The sequence below is a fragment of the Dermacentor albipictus genome, chromosome 4, assembly GCF_038994185.2.
Source record: "Dermacentor albipictus isolate Rhodes 1998 colony chromosome 4, USDA_Dalb.pri_finalv2, whole genome shotgun sequence".
Lineage (NCBI taxonomy): Eukaryota > Metazoa > Arthropoda > Arachnida > Ixodida > Ixodidae > Dermacentor > Dermacentor albipictus.
In genome coordinates, this window is record NC_091824.1 from 48,592,231 (window position 1) to 48,613,557 (window position 21,327).

A 21,327-nucleotide genomic window follows, 5' to 3' on the forward strand; every position below is an offset into this window, starting at 1 on the left:
GGGTGTCAGTTAAGTTTTAAAAATTCATTCATTCGTTTTGTCAGTAATCACTTTAGAGCAAATGCCCTGATTTCAGAATTGTAGACAAGAAATAACGGAGTCACATTCATTTAACAGAAATCATGTGCTTAGCACCGGTTTCGAGAAATTTGTCCTCAGTACCTGTGGTGAAATGCACTAATGCTCTAGATAACACTTATCAGCACTCCATTTTCCACAACGCTGGTATTACTGTTTGTTAATATCAGTGCATTCTTTATTTTAGATATGTCAGTACTACAGTGCGCATCTTGGAACACATTCGAAAACATCTATTTCAATAGTTTGTGCTGTGCACTCTCTGATTGGCTCTTTCTTTTGCAAACAAAGGAAATCCCGCAACATATAAACCTCAATTCCCGCTCCTGCACCACAGCAGCACTCTTCTGAGCTGTGCGGAGGAGGAAGTAGTACCGGCCGTGTAACAGACCGTTTCAGTCATAAATATGACCAGTCAAGTTCCCTTGAGATAGCTGCTACACCATGATCATGTCCTCGTTGGCCTTACGTGGCAAATGACAACTTGCTCTATATGTTTTATAACGTAGGCTTCAGTCTGCTCGTCTACTTACCACTGTCACAAACTGTTGTGTGCTCAGACGCAAGGCTCGCCACCAGCAGAAATTTTGCAGCAATGTCAAGCTGAACATCCTGTAAAAACAATGCCATTACTGGTGTTGAGAATTGCTAGCGACCGTCGCATGTTTCTTGCAACCGTTGTTGGGGGGAGAGAGAAACAACTTTATTTGCCACTGCAGGGTAGGAAGTTAGGGCAGGTAGGCCTAGTGTGGCTCCCAGGTGGGGGCGACGTCTTGGGCCCACGAGACGAGTGCCAGTTGCGTTTTCTTGTCTGCTCTTGTCAGCAGCTGGTTCCAACCCTCTTCGGAGGGAGCTGGCAGTAATGATTGTGGGGGAGGGTTACCCTCGCATCCCCAGAGAATGTGTGCCCGAGTGGCGAACACTCCATGGTCGCACTTAGTACATACGGGGTTGTAATCCCCTCCAGTGATTAAATAAAGCCTAGAATGACTGAGAATTGAATCGGTCTGCAGTCTGCGAAGCATGGTGGCTTGCGCTCGTTCGAGGTCGGGGTGGGGAGGCGGGTACACGCGTCTCGTCTCCTTGTAGAAATTTGTAATTTCAGCATAGGATTTGGGGGCCCCTGCGAGCACATCTGGGTTCGAGGGGCCGGCCTCCCGGTTAGTTAGGCCTCGGTCTAAACGGTCGACCCCTTCGTTCCCAGAGTTCCCCGCGTGAGCAGGTACCCACACTAAGCTTACAGTTCTGTCGAGAGCGCAACCGCGGAGGATGTGTGCGGCGGGGAGACAGTGAGTTTTTTGAGAAATTTTGGATGGCTTGTTTAGAGTCACTGAGGACCGTGCTTGTGCGGGGATCCGCGATGGCTAGCGCGATAGCGACCTCTTCGGCAGTGGTGGAGGAGTGCGTGCACACTGTAGCGGCACTGATGAGAGTGGTGGTTGGCGTTGCTACGCAGGCTACGTATGTGTTAGAGCCGCATTTCGCCGCGTCCACGTACATGGCATGTTCATCAGCGGAGTAGGTGACGTCTAAGGCTTGTGCCTTCAGTTGGCGGCGCCTGTCGTGGCGGCCAGGTAGCATATTCTTGGCCATGGGTTTGATGACCAGCCGACTGAAGACTCCAGTCGGGAGGGGAGCAGTGGGGTGGATGTCACCTGTAGGGTTGATGTTAAGACGGTGAAGAATGTAACGACCATGTTTGGTACCAGAAAGATGGTGTATCTGTGCAGTCTTGTGTGCCTCTATCAGCTCTGTGAGGGTGTTATATACTCCAAGTTGGAGCAGACGCTATGTGCTGGCGGACTGGGGCAGTCCCATTGCCGCCTTATACGCTGAGCGGATGATGCTATTTACCGCCTCTTCGTCTTTGCGGCGGAGGTGGTAATAAGGATATGTGTAGACAATCCTACTAATGAGGTAGGCTTGTGTGAGGCGGCAGAGGTCGGTCTCCCGCATTCCCCTGCGGCGAGTGGCAATGCGGTGGATTAGGCCGTTGATTTGGTGGGCTGTGGTTCGGAGGCATTGGATGGCTTCCGAGTTCTGCGTGTTGTTCTGCACCAGCATGCCTAACACGCGGATGGTCTGTACGGGGGCTATGGGGTGGGTGGCAATATGGAGCGTGATCGGCTCTTGAGGGTCGGGTCGGCGAACACGTCTGTCTCGTACAACTAAGAGTTCAGACTTGGTGGGCAAACAAACGAGACCATTTGCCTGCATGTAAGCGTAGACGGTGTCGATTGCCTGCTGAAGTGAATCTGGTATCTCACCGTCCGAGCTAGAGTTTGTCCAGAGGGTAATATCGTCGGCGTATATTGAGTGCTTAATGTGGGGTATGGGTGTCGAGAAGTGTGGGAAGGCCTCGCATAGTAATGTTGAATAGGAACGGGGACAAAACAGCTCCCTGTGGCCCGGCGACGCACCAAGAGGGAGCCGGCGAACGGACGAGGGGGCGCCCCGCTGGGCTGGCGTCCCGACTGGCGCCTCGACCCGCAACCTGATCCATGCCTCGTGTTTTCAGCGGACGCCTGCTGGGCGCGAATGGCCGGCTCTTCCGATAAGGACGAAGGCGTCAGTGCGGCCAACGGACAACTTGGATTTTATATTTTCTTTTCTCTTCCTTTTCTAGTCACTGCGATGTCTTTTGTAAAATAAACGTTCAGTCTTGAAGCGAACGCCGGCGAGTGAGAATCATTCCTTCGAGGCTCCTGCGTGCGCTGCCGCTGTGTACGCCGCCGCCCGAAAGAGACTCACGCAGCAGTTTTTGTAGTCGCACTTGCGAAGTTACCTCCACAGAGTGTTGGTTGTAGCCTTTAATTATTCTACAACTGGGTCAGGCATGGAGCGCAGTTAGGTCATTATTGGGTCATTCTTTTTAACTTGGCGCATTGTAGCTGTGACACCGTGAAGCACGCAGATGAAGCCAAACACCAGAAAGCCAAAACGAGCATTTCTAGATACTGAATAAGGTAATTTTATATTTAAATAGGCTGTTGTACCCACAGCCTTCTTTCTCTCTCTCTTTCTCTTTTTCCTCGTGGTTTTCCCTAACTAGACACTCCTTTTGTCCCCCAAGGTGTGCATTTGCATTACAAGCATTTTATTGGTGCTTTGACATTAGAGGGCGTAGGAGTTGGTAAAGGCAGTTTGTGTCTTCCAAGTCGGGGAGGAGCGAGCAGTGCGATGGTGTTATAGCTGCTTTTCGACTTGCAGGAAGCCAAGCCAGCAGCACCCCTCGAACCCCCGGCAAACGGCGAGAGGCGCAGCAGCAGCTGCAGCGCAAGCTCCAAGAGAAGAAGAGGCTGGGCGACCAGAAGCGCAAGCTCACCGAGCAGCGCTCCCACTCGGCCCAGTCTTCGCAGTGCAGCACGCCGACCGATGGCCGTTCCTCCCAGCAGAGACGAGCACTGGCTGCCACACCACAGGGCAAACGGGACCAGGCCTCACCGTCCCTGGTCTCCTCCGAAGGAGATGTGGCACGGAGGCTGAAGGAAGAGCCCGCAGAACTCAAGTTGCAAACCTCTGCCACGCCAGGGAACAACATCATATTTGTCCCCACCGTGCAGGGCCTGCAGCTTGGCTCTCAGGACACCACGGGCACCGGCACCATGGTCGCCACGGCCCCGGGTTGCAAGTACAAGAAGATCCAGCCCAAGCCAGCCACCTGCCGGAGTACGGCAGTGGTCGTGCACTTCAGCCGAGAAGGCGGCCTCACCACGCCCACGGCTGAGGTGGTTTCCTCGTCGCAGTCGCCTGTCGTCGTCTGTGCGGACCCGGTTACGGAGGCCGCCGGATCGTCGTGCGGCAGCAAGCTCAGCAGCATAGCCTCGCAGACGGTGCTCCAGGTGCCCAGGGATCGAGTGAACAGTAGCTCGGACTGGGACGCCAAGCCCAGCACCGAGGTGTCGGCGGGAACCATGAAGAGGCACTCGGAGGATGGAGAGGCTCTGCTCTGCAAGAGACGGCACACCGATGATGGCACCGGGACGCTCAAGTTGGAATCAGCCAGCCTGGACCTTCTGGTACCTACCCAAGGGTCAGTCAAGGAGGAAATGTGCGTGGGCCACCTGGAGAAAGAAGCATTAAACGAGTATTATGGCAACACCTCATATGACACCTCAGTTCTGGAGAGGCTTGCTTGCAAGGACGAACTCTCGCAAGGGACAATGAGTAATGAAGTTACTGCACAGGCAGTGAGTGAGGTGACCAAGGCCCACTGCGCGGAGCATAAGACTGCCCAGCTTTCTCAGTTGCGAATGCTGCTGGAGAGGAACCTCCCTAGCTCGTACCACCGCAAAGACGTCACTAAACTGCTGAACACTGGTAAGCAGAGCACAGGCTTAGAGTGCGGTATAGACCCCGCGCTTCTCTTGGGGCAGTTGGATAATCTGAAGAATGGAACAACGCTCAAGCAGGTCACTGTGCCTCAGAATAGTGCGTCCTCGTCGACGGTCCACTGGAAAACAAGTGCCTGGACAAACTTAGTCTCCAAAAGCGCCGGACTGCAGCAACAGGACGACCTTAGTGCCATTTCACTCGACGGACTCGTGAAATTGAAAGACCCTGTTGCAGACGCGGGACACCTTGTGTGTGATCCGAGCATCCAGGCATCGTTGGACCAAGTTCTGATCGGGGCCAGCCATGTGTCTATTGCACCTGTTCCTTGCAGCCCCAACAGCCGGGGGCGCTTCTTCACGCCCATCTCGCCTCAGACGACTCCCCACCCCGACAGCCTCCTGCCTTCCCTCTCTTCCCCTGTGATGGCCACCAGCACAGATATGGTATCGGTGGCGGTGGGTACATCCTCACAGCCACCAAGTGCCACGAGCAGCCCATTCGTTTCGCCGAGAGGCACGCCCGTTCCGTGGACGAGGTCACGGCACAGTTCCGGCCAGAGCGGCTACAGCGGCACACCTCGACAGACACCCTTCCAGGCAGTGGACTCGGGTGTATCGTCAGTGTCTGGCTCGCCCTTCGTTTCACCACAGAGCACCCCGGTGACGGCCGGTCGCGTGCGTCACAATGCCACCTACAACCCTGGCAAGGCAGTCACGTTCACCAATGGCTACAACACGGTGCTCCCAGGGCGTGCCCGCCACAGTTCAGGCCCAGGCGGCCCACCCTCCCAGCTTGTGTCGCCACGCAGTGCTCCACTCTCCCCCATGGTGGGAGAGAGTGCCACGCAGACCTCGGGCTTCTCATTTCCGGCTGTTGGCGAGACACCCACGTTGCTGCGTTCACGTCATAACTCCGCATCAAGCGTGCCACCGCCTTCTCCTCAGTCAGCCCCTCTGTCGCCACTGGTGTCGTGCCCACCTCCAGCTCCCTCGCTCAATGACTGCAGCAGCCTGGTGCCCAGTGACACCGACTCGGGCATGGGCCAACCGCCATCGAGCCCCAGCTGGATTGCTGGCCTCAAGGAGAGCACCACCAACACCTCACTGCTTTGGCCGTCGACCTCGTCATCTGCACGGCAGCGCCATGCTTCGGGACCCGTCCTGCCCCAGCGACTGAGCATGACTGGCAGTGACCCCCTGGCACACGAGATACAGGAGTACTTCAAGAACACCCCGCTGGCCAGTGGTGCACCTTCGGCCAATCGCAGCCGCTCAGTGCCTGTGCACCAAATGCTGCTGCTCCAGGAGGAAATGGAGCCTCACAGTTCGAGCGGCGCGGTCGACAGCTTCTCCAAGTCGTATCCAGCCACGCCGAGCATGGGTCAGTGCTTCAACTTTCCCCAGCAATCTGCCGCAGCTGCTGACCCATTGACCTACACCGGCACCGAGACATTGGCCCAGCAGGACGACGTCTTCTTGGCATCGGACTGGAATAGCACCCTGGAGAATGAGCCAGCCATGAAGTTTGAGGACAATGACGACTTTGATGCCGAGCTGCAGTCTACCCTAGAAGACCTCAAGGACTGTGATGAGTTCTCGAAGTTTGCTAAGGAGTTGGACTTCACTGCTGAGAACGAGGATGACGAGATGACCTGAGTGGGCAGTGAGGTACCTTCTTTTTAAGAGCTGAGCTTCCCACAGGGCAGTTGATGCCACTAGCAGCCACTGTTTATCTTTTTGCTGAGAATTCTTGTACACCAGAGGTTGACAGGTGTGTGACCTTTTGTTGGCCGTGACCATAGAGTTTCTCAATACAATACTAGCTAGGCCAGGATGAGCATCTCCTCAAATGTTTATCTTGTTTTTCAAGGAGGTCCCTTTACAGCATTCTACTGTCAGGTGGATGGCAATCATTTATTAAACTTGGCTCCACCTGGTGGATTTCCACGGAGCTTATTTAAACACTACCTAGAGGGAAATCTGGCATCACTGTCTATGCGAGTTTCTGAAAGGGCACTGTAAAACCAAGGGAATGCCGGCATAAGAAAGGTATGGCTTGTCTTGAACTTGGCTCGGACCAAAACAGTCATGACTGTGCTAACAAAGCCTGCTTGAATTCTTGCCCCAAATCTTGCTTCTCTCTTCTACATGATGCAGTAACGTTTTCTCACGTACATTTAAAGAGAGGAAGACAGAAGCATACATTGTTGAAACTGGCACACATTCAGTGCTACCTTCTCGTCTTTCCTTAAAATTCAGTTAGCCAGTGGTAGGGTTCACATTCAACATAACTGTACATTCTGGTGTGAGTGCTCATGCTTTAAAGGGACACTAAAGTGAAAAATGATTTCTTCTGCATCAGTAAATTACCGTTCTACAACGCCAAAAACACCACTCTTACAACGATAAGACGTTTGGTAAGCCAGAAAAAGCGCAAGAACGAAATACGGGTGGCGACCCCTACTTAAGTTCCCGCACCTGGGGGCTGTGACGTCTTGCATTTTGATGGCATCTTCTAGGGCCTACTAATTATATATAGCGGTACAGATTGACTACATTGTCTTCTAAAGGAACCAAATATTAAACATGGCAAGTTTCGGGAACCTTTATACAGCCAACGCGACCCAAATGCGAAAACATACTTTGGAATCCCTGACGTCACGCTGACGTACCGGCGCTTGCGTTTCGGCGCGAAATTCAAATACTGATACTTGGACCTTCATTTTCTCATCCAATAATCCAACTATTGTTTTGAAATGACTGCCTGCAGTGTTCTCAAACAACGCTTTATTAGTCTAAACTGATTTGTTGTTTCACTTTAGTGTCCCTTTAATGACAATTGTATTGATGATACCACAAAAATAGCCTCTTGTATGTCGTTTTAGTGGAGACTGAAAGAACTGTTGTAACAGGGGGCATGGCTGCTGCTCGGACACATCTTCAGGGTGTCTTGGCTTTCTGTAAACAATGGTAATCCGAAGGCCCTACTTCCGTGTGTTGCCATGGAAACAGCAGCACTGCAGTGCCGTTTTTCCCTCTTAGGTAACGCTAAGAAACTCTATGGCTGCGAACTTCATAGCTTGTGGACCGAGCTGTGGCAGGTGACGATGGGGTCCTAACTGTGGCCTGATGATTAAAGGTACAGTGAAGGCAGGATCAAGCTAGGTTGTTAGATTAGCCTTCTAGAAACCTTGAGCGTTCGTTTCGCCCCAGGAAGTGACTTAGTTGCAGGAAAGATTGAGAAAGAAAGGGGCCGCACACTTCCTTCTGCTATTTAAACCATCCGCAATGAATAAGGCCCATTAGGTAGCTGCACCAGCAGTCTCGGAGGCAATGCCACTGCTGCCTGCTCTTAGTTGGTAGCCCGCAGATAAGGAAGCTTCACAGTCCTGTAGAAAAACACTTTCACGGATAAATTCCAGTCTGAGCAACTTGTACATCAAAGGCGTAGCTATAAGGGAGTTCTGGCATCCTTCAGGCAGTCTTATCAGGGTCTGTTTTGCCACTGCTGGAAATCTACCCAAGCCTTTTAAAATGCTTCACTATATGCAAACTTTGTACTTCTATATTCCCGGTTATATCAAACATACGTTCCTGCATGCTTCACTGACTCCACCTGCCCCAGCATCTGGCCAAGCACTTAGCTCATCACCGATGACAGTACCACCGCCAAAGCGGATCTGTGATGCGGGTGGAATGTAAAAATGCTTGTGTTTCAGGATCACATTACAGAATCTGGGTAGTCAAAATTAATCTGGAATCTCTCACTAGAATGTCCCTCGCAGTCCGTATGTTATTTTGGACGTTAAACACCATAATTTGATTTTTGAGGGGGTCATTTTCAATCCTGTTCTATGTTGGTGCCAGTTTCCTGCCTATGAAAATGTGATTACCTGTAAAAGGGAAAAAAAACATGCTTTTGGCATCTCGGGGCCTCATCTGTCGCTAACCTGCGAGAGATCAGGTATGGATTAGTGATTTTGAAACTAATCTGTCACTCTGGCTTTAATCTTGAGCTTCACTTAGAAGTGGCCTTCAGTGTCCCTTTACAACACAGAACAACAATGAACGAGTCCGAGCTTCATCAACGCCTGTCACCTCGGTAATTGAGTCGCCGTGAGAATGATCGAGGAAGCGAAGTTTCGGTTTTACTGTCACTTTCAACGAAAACAAAACTGGTGGCTGCCAGTGGCATGTGCGCCAACCTGCGAGTTCCTCAGCTCGGTCGTTTCCCCGTTTTAATTACTCTTTTTTTCTTCCTCACTCTTGAAGCACTGTTGTTTTATCGCAGTTGTGTTATATTGTGATGGAAGGCAAAGCAGATGGAAGTGCTTGCAGAAGGCTCCTGTTGAGTAGGCAGAAAATGTCGCCTGTTTGTAATATATATATATTGTACGTGTGTATCTTCATTTTTTGAGGGCGCACAGATTTTAAAAGAGAGTAGCTTTTGACCTCTTTCCTTTTTTTTTTGTCTTTTACAAAGCTGATATGTTAGTGCTTGTGCTTTTGACCCCGGTACTATAGTAATCCCACCTTTGCCGTTTGTTTCTGTTCAGAGTTCCCTCACCTTATTGTAGTGTTCTCTTTGTTCACTAGCATGGGTGACCAAGTTGATGTTTGGCGTGTCGTTTCAGAGGTGTAAAAAACTCTGTAGTAGTCTGTAGAAGGTTGGTCGTGATGGTACGAGTGGTGCGTTGGGTTTGGCGATGGCAGAAGCAGAAGTGAAGTCCCCTGCCACATGCTTAGTATGTGCATGGGATGTTGTAGTAGAGTGTTTTATGCATTAGCGGAAATGGTTCTTATGGCATTAGGATGTGCTCCTTGTCACCCAAAACGATCGGTAGTTTGAATTGATAAGCTTTATTTACACCTTCGCGATTGATAACCTGTACGTGGGGTATGGAAAATTAGCATGAGAAGAAATATTAGTAGCAATGAAAAGTTTGTGGATCACTTGTGCCAACGGGACAAGATTTGTGGGATGTTGTGCTGACTTCTGCCCAGAGAATAATAGTCAGGTTGACTGGCTGGCTTTTACATCAAAGAACCTCGTCCAAGTCAGAACCATCATATAGGAGGTTTCATAAAGTGAGAACCTTTTCTTTAATTCCTAGTAAAGTGGATGAAAAATTTTACAGATAAAGTATGGTACTATAGAAAAGCTTTTGCTGCATCTGTCAGCTACATTTCTTGCATGATCACCACAGCAGGGAACAAGGTTTTTCGAAGTCCCTGGGTCGCTTTGGAATACATTAGAGTTAGTCATTCAGTCATAGGACTTTTGGGAAATGCTAACAAAACAGTTTTACCAGTCATATTTAGCCTCTATGTGTTATTTTTACTTAACCCATTTTGTTCTTTAGTCACCAAGTACAAGATTTCAAGGTTGTCTCTTGGCTGCAGCGAGTGCGTTCTGATGAGGGCGGAACACAGAAAGTCCTGCCTGTCTATTTAGATTTAGGTGCATATTGAAGAATCCCATGTGGTTGTAATTAATCCATGTGTCCCGCTACAGCATCTCTCACTACAACATACTTCGAGTATTTTTTTAGAATTGTGGCATGGAGTTGACATTTGTGGACGCGCTGAAGTTTACGGAAAAGGCAAAGTTGTTAATCTGTTATGCTACTGTATATACTTAACAATGCCATGAATGCAAGAAATGTGTCAAAACTAAATTTTGATAGAATAATGTGGAACCTTAAATGGATTGTTTTTAGAGGGCAAAAAGCAGCTCAAGGTTCACAGCTTGCAGCTAAAGTCTGAACTTAGCGACAAAAGTAATTCCATGCACGTAAATCTTGTTCCCTTGGCACAAGTATAATGTTGTGGTGATGCGGTTGGCACTTTTGTCAATTTCTCTGTGAAAGTGGAGGAAGGATATCTTCTGCATCTTTTAAGGGTTCCTTTTTTTCTTCAGTAGCTGACATTACCTTGGAATGCAGTGCAAGCGGGATTATGAACAGACTTTCATACCTTTAAGATGACAAAGTTGTCGTGACTGTTTGGCCAGAAAACTGGGCAATAGGTAATATTCACACCATTAGAAGTGGTAACCACTTTTGTTGTTTGGAAAAAGTGTGTGAGCTTGCAGAAGAGGGCAACGTGTCTCTGCCACTGTTGTCAGTGCACTTGATATAAGATGAACCTGTATTTTTGAAGGCACCAGACAAGTGAGGCTAACTTACGCGCAGGCTTCTTCTCCCTATGGAAAGCACATGTCATTTTATTATGCACTACACTTAACATGCTAATAGGGAAATAGAGTTTTCTGACCCTAGTCGATCCATTCGCTGAAACACTGAGGGCATAAGTTGTGTCAAATTTTGGTAGTAGTACTTTGTGTTATGTCATGTGGAGCGAATGCCACTTCATCATGGGATGACGTAGTGCAACATGGCTGGCTAATTAGTTGCTCATAAATGTACAGGTGCAACGCACTCGGGACCAAGTGGACGAAAATGGTAATTTGGGCAAATCGCTAGAGATCCATTATTTCCAAGCAGCTTGATAAAAAAGAAAAGCAGTCGACAAAACCAAGAAAGGAAGAATCACTATATGAGCAGACACCACAAAACTCTCCAACTTTTCATTTATTAAAGAAAATATGCTTGCATAATATGTTGCATAAATTAGGGAAACAGGTATAGATGTTTGTTTCAGCTTACCTGTTGTCTCATCAGTACTCAAATTTTGCATATTGATGGTGAACTTTGGCTAATGGTTTAGGCGCAGTGATTGCCTGTTTTGCCCTGAAGAAACCAGAATTGTGCATCTGCAGCGATTCTGGAAGAAAAGGGACAGATTTTCATTGCGTAGTGCCGTCTGTCACTGTTCAGAGACACTTATGCTGTGTGTTCCCGTGACACTAACAGACGGTACCAGTGTTTTTTTTTTTTCTTTCTTTCTTCTCACTGAGGTGATTACACCTTCGGTCCCACATTGTGGTAGCAAGTTTCATACCAGCTGCAGGGGCCACATTACAGTGGGAGTGTAATGCAATAAATACTTGTGCTCTTATATTTAGATTTTATTTAGACTTTATTTAGATTTTAACCTGCAACAACAACAATGGGAAGAGAAATGTGTGGAGATGGACGGTCAACTCACCACGTGTTGCACGTGGCAGATACTGCGGTACCTGATTGATCCTACCAACTCCAAGACCACACACATGCAAGGCATATACAAAATCATACACGCTTACGGGGGAATGGAGCAACAATTCCTACGGGATGTGGAACGCCTTTACGTATCCCAAACGCCACCGCAAATATATCCGGACTATTCGGGAGAAAGCAACGCCACCCTAGACGCGGAATTCTCCGTTGCCGAAATCCAGGCGGCCCTCTTGAAACTCAACACCAAGTCGGCCCCTGGCCCCGATCGAATATACAATAAGGCACTACGCAATCTCGATTACGGATCGATCGAAAAACTCACAAAGTACATTAACGAGTGTTGGGCGCACGGCAAGCTACCCCAGCAATGGAAAGAAGCAAAAATCATACTGATACCGAAACCCGGAAAGAAACTACAGCTGGAGAACCTGCGTCCCATTTCCCTCACATCTTGCGTGGGCAAGTTGATGGAGCACACGTTTCTCAATAGACTCACGGATTACCTCGAGGACAACAAATTATTTCCACACACCATGATTGGGTTCAGAAGACATCTCTCCACGCAAGACACCCTTCTGCAACTAAAACATCAAATTATAGACAATCCAGGGCGCTCGACGAGAGCCATCCTCGGGCTAGACCTGAAGAAGGCCTTCGATTACGTTCACCACGATGCCATGTTGCGACAAATAGACAAGCTAAATCTCGGACTGTGAACGTACAACTACAACCGACACATCCTCACGGGAAGAACCGCTCGCATGCGAGTGGGACAACTAGAGTCAGATCAAATCAACATCGGGAGCTCGGGTACCCCGCAGGGCTCGGTGATCTTGCCGATGCTCTTCAATCTCGTCCTGCTGGGGTTACCCGACTGATTGCTTCAAATTAAAAGACTGCATCACTTGCTATACACGAATGATATTACGATCTGGACGACAACGGGCAGTGACGGAGCGATCGAGCAACGTTTACAGCAGGCCATTCAATGCGTGGAAAACAATCTGATTAGCACGGGACTTGCCTGCTCACTCGAAAAATCCGAACTGCTGCTATATAGACTGGCCAGAAAGGGGTGCCCACCTAAAGGCTACAACCCCCTGGAAAAGGAAGATATCCAATTAATGGCATCAAACGGCCTACCCATCCCGATGGTAGATAAAATTCGGGTATTAGGAATGGTGATTGAACACAAGGGAGGCAATTGCAAAGCATTTCACAAGATAACAGCAAAGGCCACCAGTACGATGCAGCTCATTCGACGCATCACCAACAAACACGCGGGCATGCGCGAAGACAGCGTCGTACGACTCATACAAGCCTTTGTCATTTCTCAAATAAAGTACACAGCGGCGTTTCACAACTGGACGGTAGCGGAAAGAAACAAGCTCAACGCCTTCATACGCAAGGCGTACAAATGTGCGTTGGGACTTGCACCCGGAGTCAGCATCACCAAGCTCTTAGAACTAGGCCCACACAATTCGCTCGAGGAACTCGTGGAGGCGCAACAAGTGTCCCAACTCGAGCGCCTATCCAAAACCCGCCCGAGCAGACACGTGCTCGAAAAACTCGGCGTCACGTATCACACGCAGCACGGCATCAAAGTGGAAATTCCTAAAACTATACGCGATTAGCTATACATACCCCCATTGCCTCGCAACATGCACCCCCAACACCACACGAGGAGACGTAAAGCCAGGGCACAACACATGAACCAAAGTTACTCCAACAACAAGGAGCCGGTCTTCACCGATGCAGCCCGTTATCCAGACAGGAAGAGTTCCGTGGTGGCAGTTACAAGCCACCGAGGCAACCACCTCACGAGCGTCACCGTGAACACGGCGCATGCCGAAGCGGCAGAGGAAGCAGCCATAGCACTGGCCCTCACACAAACCAAAGCGACATACGTGATCTGCGATTCGCAAACGGCAATTTACAATTTTGCAAATGGGCGCATCTCGCAAGAGGCGTATCACATACTTCAGCGACATTCCACACACCAGGGAGAGGCTGACTTCGATAACCAAAGGCATTAGCTATGGATCCCGGCACACATTGGATTGAGCACCCCCAACAAAGCGGCACACCGCGTTGCTTGAGGCCTCACTCACCGAGCATCATCGGAGGAAGAGCGCCCATGGGGTACCGCAAACGTCTGGGCGTGGGTGGATTGTTTGACCAGGTTCCACGACATTACAACACACTACCAGTTACAAAGGCACATATACCCATTCCGTCACACCAGGTTAGACAGGACGCAAGCAATACACCTCAGACAATTGCAAACAGATCCTTACAAAAACCCCAGACTCATGCACGCCATATATCCAGACATGTACTCTACAAACAGATGCACATCGTGTGGCGAGGTTGCCATACTTAATCACATGTTATGGGAATGGCGGCACTTAACAAACAAGTCGGGCAGTGCCGATCCCTCCGTCCCTTCCACCGCCAGCCTCCGCTCGCGCTGGAAGACCACACTGCTCAGCTCGAACCTGACAGCACAACTCTGGGCCGTCCAGCGAGCCAAGGAAGCCGCTTCGAGACAAGGTCTCGGAACCGCGTCCGCGGCGGGTGCCCTGACCCACTAAAAGGACGCCGGACTCAAATCTTATTGATTTGAAAATAAAGTTTACACTCTTGCTTATATTTAGATGTGCATTAAAGAACTCCATGTAGTCGAAATTACTCTGGAGTGCCCCACCGTGGCATGCCTCATGATCATATTGTCGTTTTGGCACGTAAAACCCGAAATTTCTTTACTTCCACATTGTGAATGGCACATAATTGTGAGTTATAGCAAACAAAACAGGCAAATGTGCATGGTATTTAAACATTGTATTAAGTGGACCATAAAATGCCACCTCTGTCCAAAATTTGGGTACTGATGAGTCCATGTTTATCTGACAGTTAAAATACATATACAGTTAAAACTGTATCTAAAGAAACCCGATTTTACGAAGTTCCTGATCTAATGAAAAAATTTCGTTTCCCCGGCAAATACCCATAGGGTTCAATGTTGTCATCAACACGAATTAACGAAACTAACTTGGCCAAGCTCGATTTAACGAAGTTTTTCCTGAATTAAATTAGTAAATAAAGCATTGATTTCTTTCTAATTTTGACAAAGATGGGTTTTTCTTCGAGCATGCACTCTCGAGCTAATGCGTTAGAACATCTAGGTGCCCTAGTCATGTCCCTAGCTTTATTTTGACGAGGCTGCACGTCGCGCTCATGCATGGAACTGCGGACTCAACATCGCCTCGCGAGGGGCAGCAGTAGTTGCTTTCGTTATTTCATGGTTTATGCGACAGATGACTGGATTAGCGTCGAATACGATGCTGCAGTAGCTTTTGCGTGTCACTACATTACAATTCTAGATTTCGAAGGACCGGAAAACTTTTGTATCCATTTTACAAACTTCTCGATTTAACTAAATAATTCGAGCGTGGTCATCACTTCATTACATCAAGTTTCAACTGTATACTCTTAACAAGAATATGATGATAGTGCCGGTAAAAATGCATAGAAAAAAGCGAAATAAAGATCGCCTGACTAAGTCCCATCCAGCTATCGTACAGCAAGGAATCGATGTGCCTTGGTCATCTACTTCCCGAGTGCGTTGCTCCTGTATCTAACCATTCAACAGAACTGGTGCTTTTAACTAAGCCTACAAGGCATTTGCACATGAGATTGTTTTGTTTCGCACGCCTTGCACGCGCATTGGGTGCCCCGCTTAGCAAATGTGCTCAAGTTTATTGGTCTCAATCGCTAGCATTTTACCAGGTGTACCTGATCACACGATGCTTGGCTGGTTGGTTTGTATTGCACTGATGATCGATTAATGAGCGCGAGCGAAGATTATGACATAGGTAGAAAAAAAGATGGCTCCGGTGGTTCAGTCACTATGGAATTCTGTGCTGAGGTCATAGGTTAGATTGCTGGCCTTGGCTGCCGCATTCTGCTTGTGGTGGAAGGCAAAAACGCTTATGTACCATGCTTTGCGTACATGACATGTTTAAAGGCCAACTGAAGTGTAATTTCACTTTGGCTAAATTGGTAATAAAGGAGTAGTACATACATAAGCTATTAAAGCAACCTCTGCAAAGCTATAGGGCTGGTAATTGCCAAATAATCTTATAAGCAGCCTTTTAATAGTGCCTAAGCAGATGATGCATGCACTTGGTAGTCAGTGGATACAATGCAAGTTCCAGCACATCGCCTTAGGGAATTTTGAGTGGGCAACCGCAGGCAGTGCCTAATCTGGGAGCTCATGCCAAGGAGTCATGTAATCTGAGTTGTGTTTGACTTCTGGTGAGCAGTAATAGGGGTTTCCTTTATTTTTTCGGTTTTGGCATCAGAAATGCCAACTTTTTCAAGCGTTTCATGAGGCATCTACTCATTTAAAATTTCATGTGCAGGCTGTTTCTTATCTACGCTATCTGCCCCAAAATTTTGTTGCAGTTGGTCTTTAAAAACCTTGTGTCGTTAAAAATTGTCCAGAGTTCTGCACTAAAGCTTCTCGCAAGGCCCCTCTGTCAGTTTGGGTTGTTAAACCTCAGCAGTCAACATGGATTAAAACAAGGGAGCAGGACAAGTTTCTGCCTATGTCCTCGTGTTCGTTCGTGCACTTTAATGATCAGTACCCGCGTACTTCATATGTACCCGCGTCTCTGTCCATGTGGCCAAGTTTCCTGTTTTTTTGTTTTTTGTTTTAAATATCGTCCTTGAAAAGAGCACAGACCCAAACCTGCAGCTGTACTACATGTTTGGCTGAATTTAAATGTTTATACTAGCGTTCTCAAGTGTATTAGGAGAATGCAGACTGTGGGGAAAAGAAAAAAATGTGGGGCGGGGGGATCTGCTTTTTTAACACTACACGCTGTAAAAAAAAACGTTAGAGAAAAGGTGTTTACCATATCGAACAATTCCGGTGAACTTGTGGATCCCAAGCAATTCCAGAGAATTCCAATTTCACTACCTGCACTGTCCTAAAGAGGTTGTAGAAACTAGCTTTCAGAGCACTTTGGACGTGGCAGCCAGAACATTTGCCCACAGCTGGCCATGCCTGTGCATGACCATGCACATTTTTTTTTTCCATTCCGATAAAAGAAATTTGGCCTAGGAGCACATGTTGCATGATTTTGTAGTCGCTGTTGTAGCAAGTTCCGTCAGTTTGTCGTGTTCGTGTGAGCGTCTGGTTGGCAATGCAGTCGTGTTCAGGCTGACACGCTTCTTGGATAAATGGTAGTGTTGCCATATTTTTTTCAAAAATTCTGCTAAAGCAGCTTTCCGAAAACTGCTGTACGTGTATCTTGCAAATCTGCTTAAGATCCAGTAAGGAGACTTTCAAAGAATAAGGACAATAATAAACAGACAATTGGGTAGCGCACCTGTCAGTTATTGATGGCGATGCCTTGTGTACTTGCAAGGTACATCTGAGATGGATAAATTCTTACAGTGCTACATTTGTTTCATGTCACCACAAAGTGCATAGGAAGAAGTTATTTGAACAGATTCATTGCAACATCTATGCTGTCAAAAACTAGCACTGCACAGATTAGTGTTGCTGTGTTTTTTTGTGAAAACACATAATTTGTTAAATGTCTTGCAAAACTACAAAAAAAAATTCAATCAGTATCTGCTAAGAAAGAATCCACTGAAAGTAAATTTTGCCCCTAACCAAGCCCAAGAACCACCAGATATAATACAAAATCTGTTAAATATGGCAACACTCCAATTTTGCTGAAAGTATAGTCTGAGAATTCAAGGATACAGTGCTGAATGCGCCGCTGTTCAGTTCGGAGGATTTGTATAGCTGCGCCGGCCAATTACATTTGCTTGTTTCCACGGCAACACGGCACAGTCAGGCTTGTTCCATTTCACTGTCAGCTTCCCTTGGGAACTATTTCTTGGAGCGTGGTGACACACAGGACGGGTGCAGTGTGGTTTTAACGCGATAGCATTAAGGGCCCCATGTCGCAGAAAATCAGGTGTCGTCAGCATCCAGTGTCAGGCGTTTTGGCAAAAAGGTTTTTGAACCACCCATACACAGGCCCTCCATGTGGTGCAAGGAAGCTACTGAACTAATTGAATTTCTCAAGCTAAAATATGTAGAAATATCTGTAAAGTATGACTTACACACAAGCTAGACATGATAGCATTGGATTGTAATTTGTTGATAGGAGAAAACATAATTTTGTTACGCAAAAACTCAAAGAAACCCCTTTTCCAGCGTTCCTACTATTCATAAACCGGCCACGGCGTCCGTCATTCTTGCGCTCCGGCCCGTGAGTATCTCGGGGGGGTGGCCACAGAGTGGTGCACCCGGTTCCTTGCAATACCTCCTGGTGGCGCTCGCCTCCACCGCATTGCAGCTCATGCAAGAGGCTGCGTTTCTACCAGAAAGCCTGCCTTCGTGCACAGCGTTTGCGGCCAGCATTTCTTGGTAAAGATTACGGTTACATGCGCTCCAGTTGCCGGGAAGTGTGAGAAGCAGTCAGGGATCTTCGAATGCTATCGCGTTCCACTCTTAAGGACGAAGCTTAAGCGTCCTCCATCTTTTTGTAGGCGGAGTTTGTACTGAATTCTTATACTGTCACAGGCTCCTTTTGCTGGATTCTTCTTTTCTCCACCATTCATGACCAGCCGATCCCAGTTATAATGTGGGCGGAGCCCCGCTCCCACGAAGGAAGGACATAACCTACGAAGGAGCATTACATCACACAGCCAGCCTTCGCTAGCCAACTCTCCGTGAAGCCATACCCTTTGCCTTTGCCTCACAAGTAGTCAGCCTAACATGTGGCCGTGTTCGGCGAACTCGGCCGAGGGTGCTTGGTTCCCGGCACACATATTTGGGTCCTTTGTCAACCGTTCTGTCCAATATGCTTGCCCAATTTCGGTCGTTTGTTGCAACATATGCATTTGTCATCTTAGTTTTAACACGTGATTGCGGCAGCCACGCATAGCTGTCGTACCTATTATTGGCTATTGGGAAAGGCGTGCATTCAGCGCGGCTATGGCAGAACGGATGAAGGTGCCACAGCTTACCATGACATGACCGCATGTTGGGCCAACCCTCTTGACTTCACTTGTGTTGCACAGTGGTCGCTCCTGCTCCTTTCCTCCCTTCATGGCCGCCCCAACCACTGACCAAGCGTGAAAAGGAATAACATTGGTATAGAAACATTACATCGTCCTGGCTCCAAGAAACTTTTCCCGTGGTCTCATACCTTGCAGTGCGTTGATTGATTTGGCCGGCTGCGATATGGTTGGAAACGTTTTCTCCATATTTGGTGTCGCATGGTGCTGAAGGGATGAGGTGCAAGAGTTCTACGATGACCATTGTGCGATTTTTAAGGAGACGAGGCAAGAAAAGAGTTACGGCATTTACGCTAACATGTGTGGTACTTGTCGTCAATTTGGCGTCTTTTATTCCTACTACTCCTGCTTTACGAAGTCTCTCTGCTTTCTTTTTTTTTTCGTCTATTTGGCGTTCCCAGCCTTTGTACATTTTTCTTTTTACTTTTTCCTGTGGAGATGATTGTCGCATGGCATTTTAGTTAGCAGTCGTCGAACCGGTTCAAGTCAGCAGTCAGTGGATTGTGCTGGACAAGGGGGCGTTTGCACAACGTTTTTACATAGTGCCTGCAATAATTTGTATATGTAAATGCTAGGCTGATATGTATGTAAGAAAAATCTTCTTTTCGTTTTGTTTTGCAATTGTAGTACAGCTTTTAATAGCGTGATCTTAACAATGTATCATTGTTTCGTTTTTTCTTCAAGTACCGCAAAGTATTGTTGCCCGTCAACATAGCCACTATGGCAGTGTTAATAGAGCAGCAATGCACACAAAAATGTTGATATTGTTCGCACTTTTTTTTTTATTGCACGCTTTTTGCACAGTGAGTGATTTTGTGTATACTAGCGTTGGCAAGATCATACGCAGTTTCCTGTGAAATAAAAAGAGAAAACGGAGGGGGTGGTGAAATCGACAGCTGTACCATGCTCAGCTGCTTAAATAATGTGAATCCCTGGAGTCTCGTTTAGGGTAAATTGAGCCACCCAGCGAGAAAACCTGTACAGTTGAGAAAAAAAATATTTGTGACACTGGTAGAGAAATCCATGTTGTGAAGCTGTATGTCCTGTTCCAGTGTTCAACTCTTGACGAGCAATGCCCTTTTGCAGAATGTTGCCTGCTTTCTGTTGCTGTTGTTGTTTTGAGAGGAGGCATTCACGTCTTGGTGTGTTTCACTGTCACCTATTCAACAGTGCCAGCAGCACTGATGCTTAAAATGAAGGCAGTGCCCATCTTGTTTATTTTGCAAGATCGATTGGTAACGTGTCCACACTAAATAGGATGTAATCGTACTTTGTTTTAAAAGTGTCATATTTGCCACAGTGAAGACACAGTTTTACTTGGTTACATGCCTTGTCCTTTTAAGATAAAATTTGAAATCAGTTGGCTCATGTTCCTGAATAAACCACTTTTAATTCAGCATATGTGGGTTGACGTGCAAGTTCTTGAAAGTTCAGTGTGCTATCATGCGAATACTTCGATTTTCTTGCGTTGCCGCTCAGTGCACCATCCAGGTGTGAAGTGAATGTAATCTCTAAAGGTGGTCCGTCAGTTGACTCATTTGGGTCATTACAGTACAGTCGACTCCTATTAATTCGACTCTTGTGGGACCACAAGTTTTGGTCGAATTATCCGAAAAGCCGAAATAACGGTGGCAAAATGAACAAATTTAAATTTTATTTAATGTCCTGAAGTATTTTGTTGTCGACAGACTACTTCAATACAGATTGCTATAACTGTGCACGTTGTCATCTTTCAGAGACCGACTTCTCAACACTATCGCCGACATTGACAAGACTATCAAATGAAACATCGCTCAGGGCACACCACAAGTCATCATCATCATCATCACTTTAGTGTGTCTTTTCAAGCGCGTAGTAACCGCTGTGAATGTGAGGGGTGCAGGTTGGGGCCGAATTAACTAAAGCGACGTGGTTTCACGTTTGAACTAAATTAGTTTTTCTTCCATAGCAATTTATGGTTTCTAGATACGACTTTCCAGTGCATTCTAATTCAGCTGGAAGTCAAAATAACTGAGGTCGAATTAGTGGGAGTCTACTGTAGTATTTGGTTCATGAGAGTTTGACAGCTATCAGGCACGTACTCAGGATATTTTTTCGGGGGGGGCCCACCACCTCCATAATCATCGTCATCATCATCATCATCATGTTTTATGTGCACTGCAGAACGAAGGCCTCTCCCTGCGATCTCCAATTACCCCTGTCCTGCGCCAACCGATTCCAACTAGCGCCCGCGAATTTCCTAATTTCATCACTGCACCTAGTGTTTTGTCGTCGTCGATTGCGTTTTTCTTCTCTTGGTGCCCATTCTGTAAGCCTAATTGTCCAATGGTTATACAACCGGCGCATTACATGACCGGCCCAGCTACATTTTTTCCTCTTGGTGTCAATTAGAACATCGTCTATACCTGTTCGCTCTCTGATCCAAACCGCTATCTTTCTCTCTCCTAAAGGGCCCCTGAAACGGTTCGGACAAATTTTGTAGACGCGTAGGGTACAGCTTAAGTAGAACATTCGCACCACAATTTAAGTGAAGCGTTACGTATTAATGGAGCTACAAGCGATTAGAAGTGACCCTCCTCCCCAGCCACGCTTTTCCTCCTCAACTCGTTCGCCGAGCGAGCGGGGCTAAGCTCCGCCTTCACTGGTCCTGCGTCACGATGCGACGTCACATCGTCCACTTCCGGTGGTTT

The 21,327-nt window shown here is 47.6% G+C and overlaps 1 protein-coding gene across 1 annotated transcript in view; it reads left to right on the top strand.

Annotated features, from left to right (window-relative positions):
• The window catches only part of LOC135915389 (mucin-5AC), a 50,191-nt gene extending 30,155 nt beyond the window's left edge, over positions 1 to 20,036 (top strand). Inside the window, exon 8 of the mRNA XM_065448426.2 lies at positions 3,289 to 20,036. Within this exon, the coding sequence (XP_065304498.2) occupies positions 3,289 to 6,068 (2,780 nt within the window). The 3' untranslated portion in view covers positions 6,069 to 20,036. The remainder of the gene's footprint in view (positions 1 to 3,288) is intronic.
• The last annotated feature ends 1,291 nt before the right edge of the window (positions 20,037 to 21,327 follow it).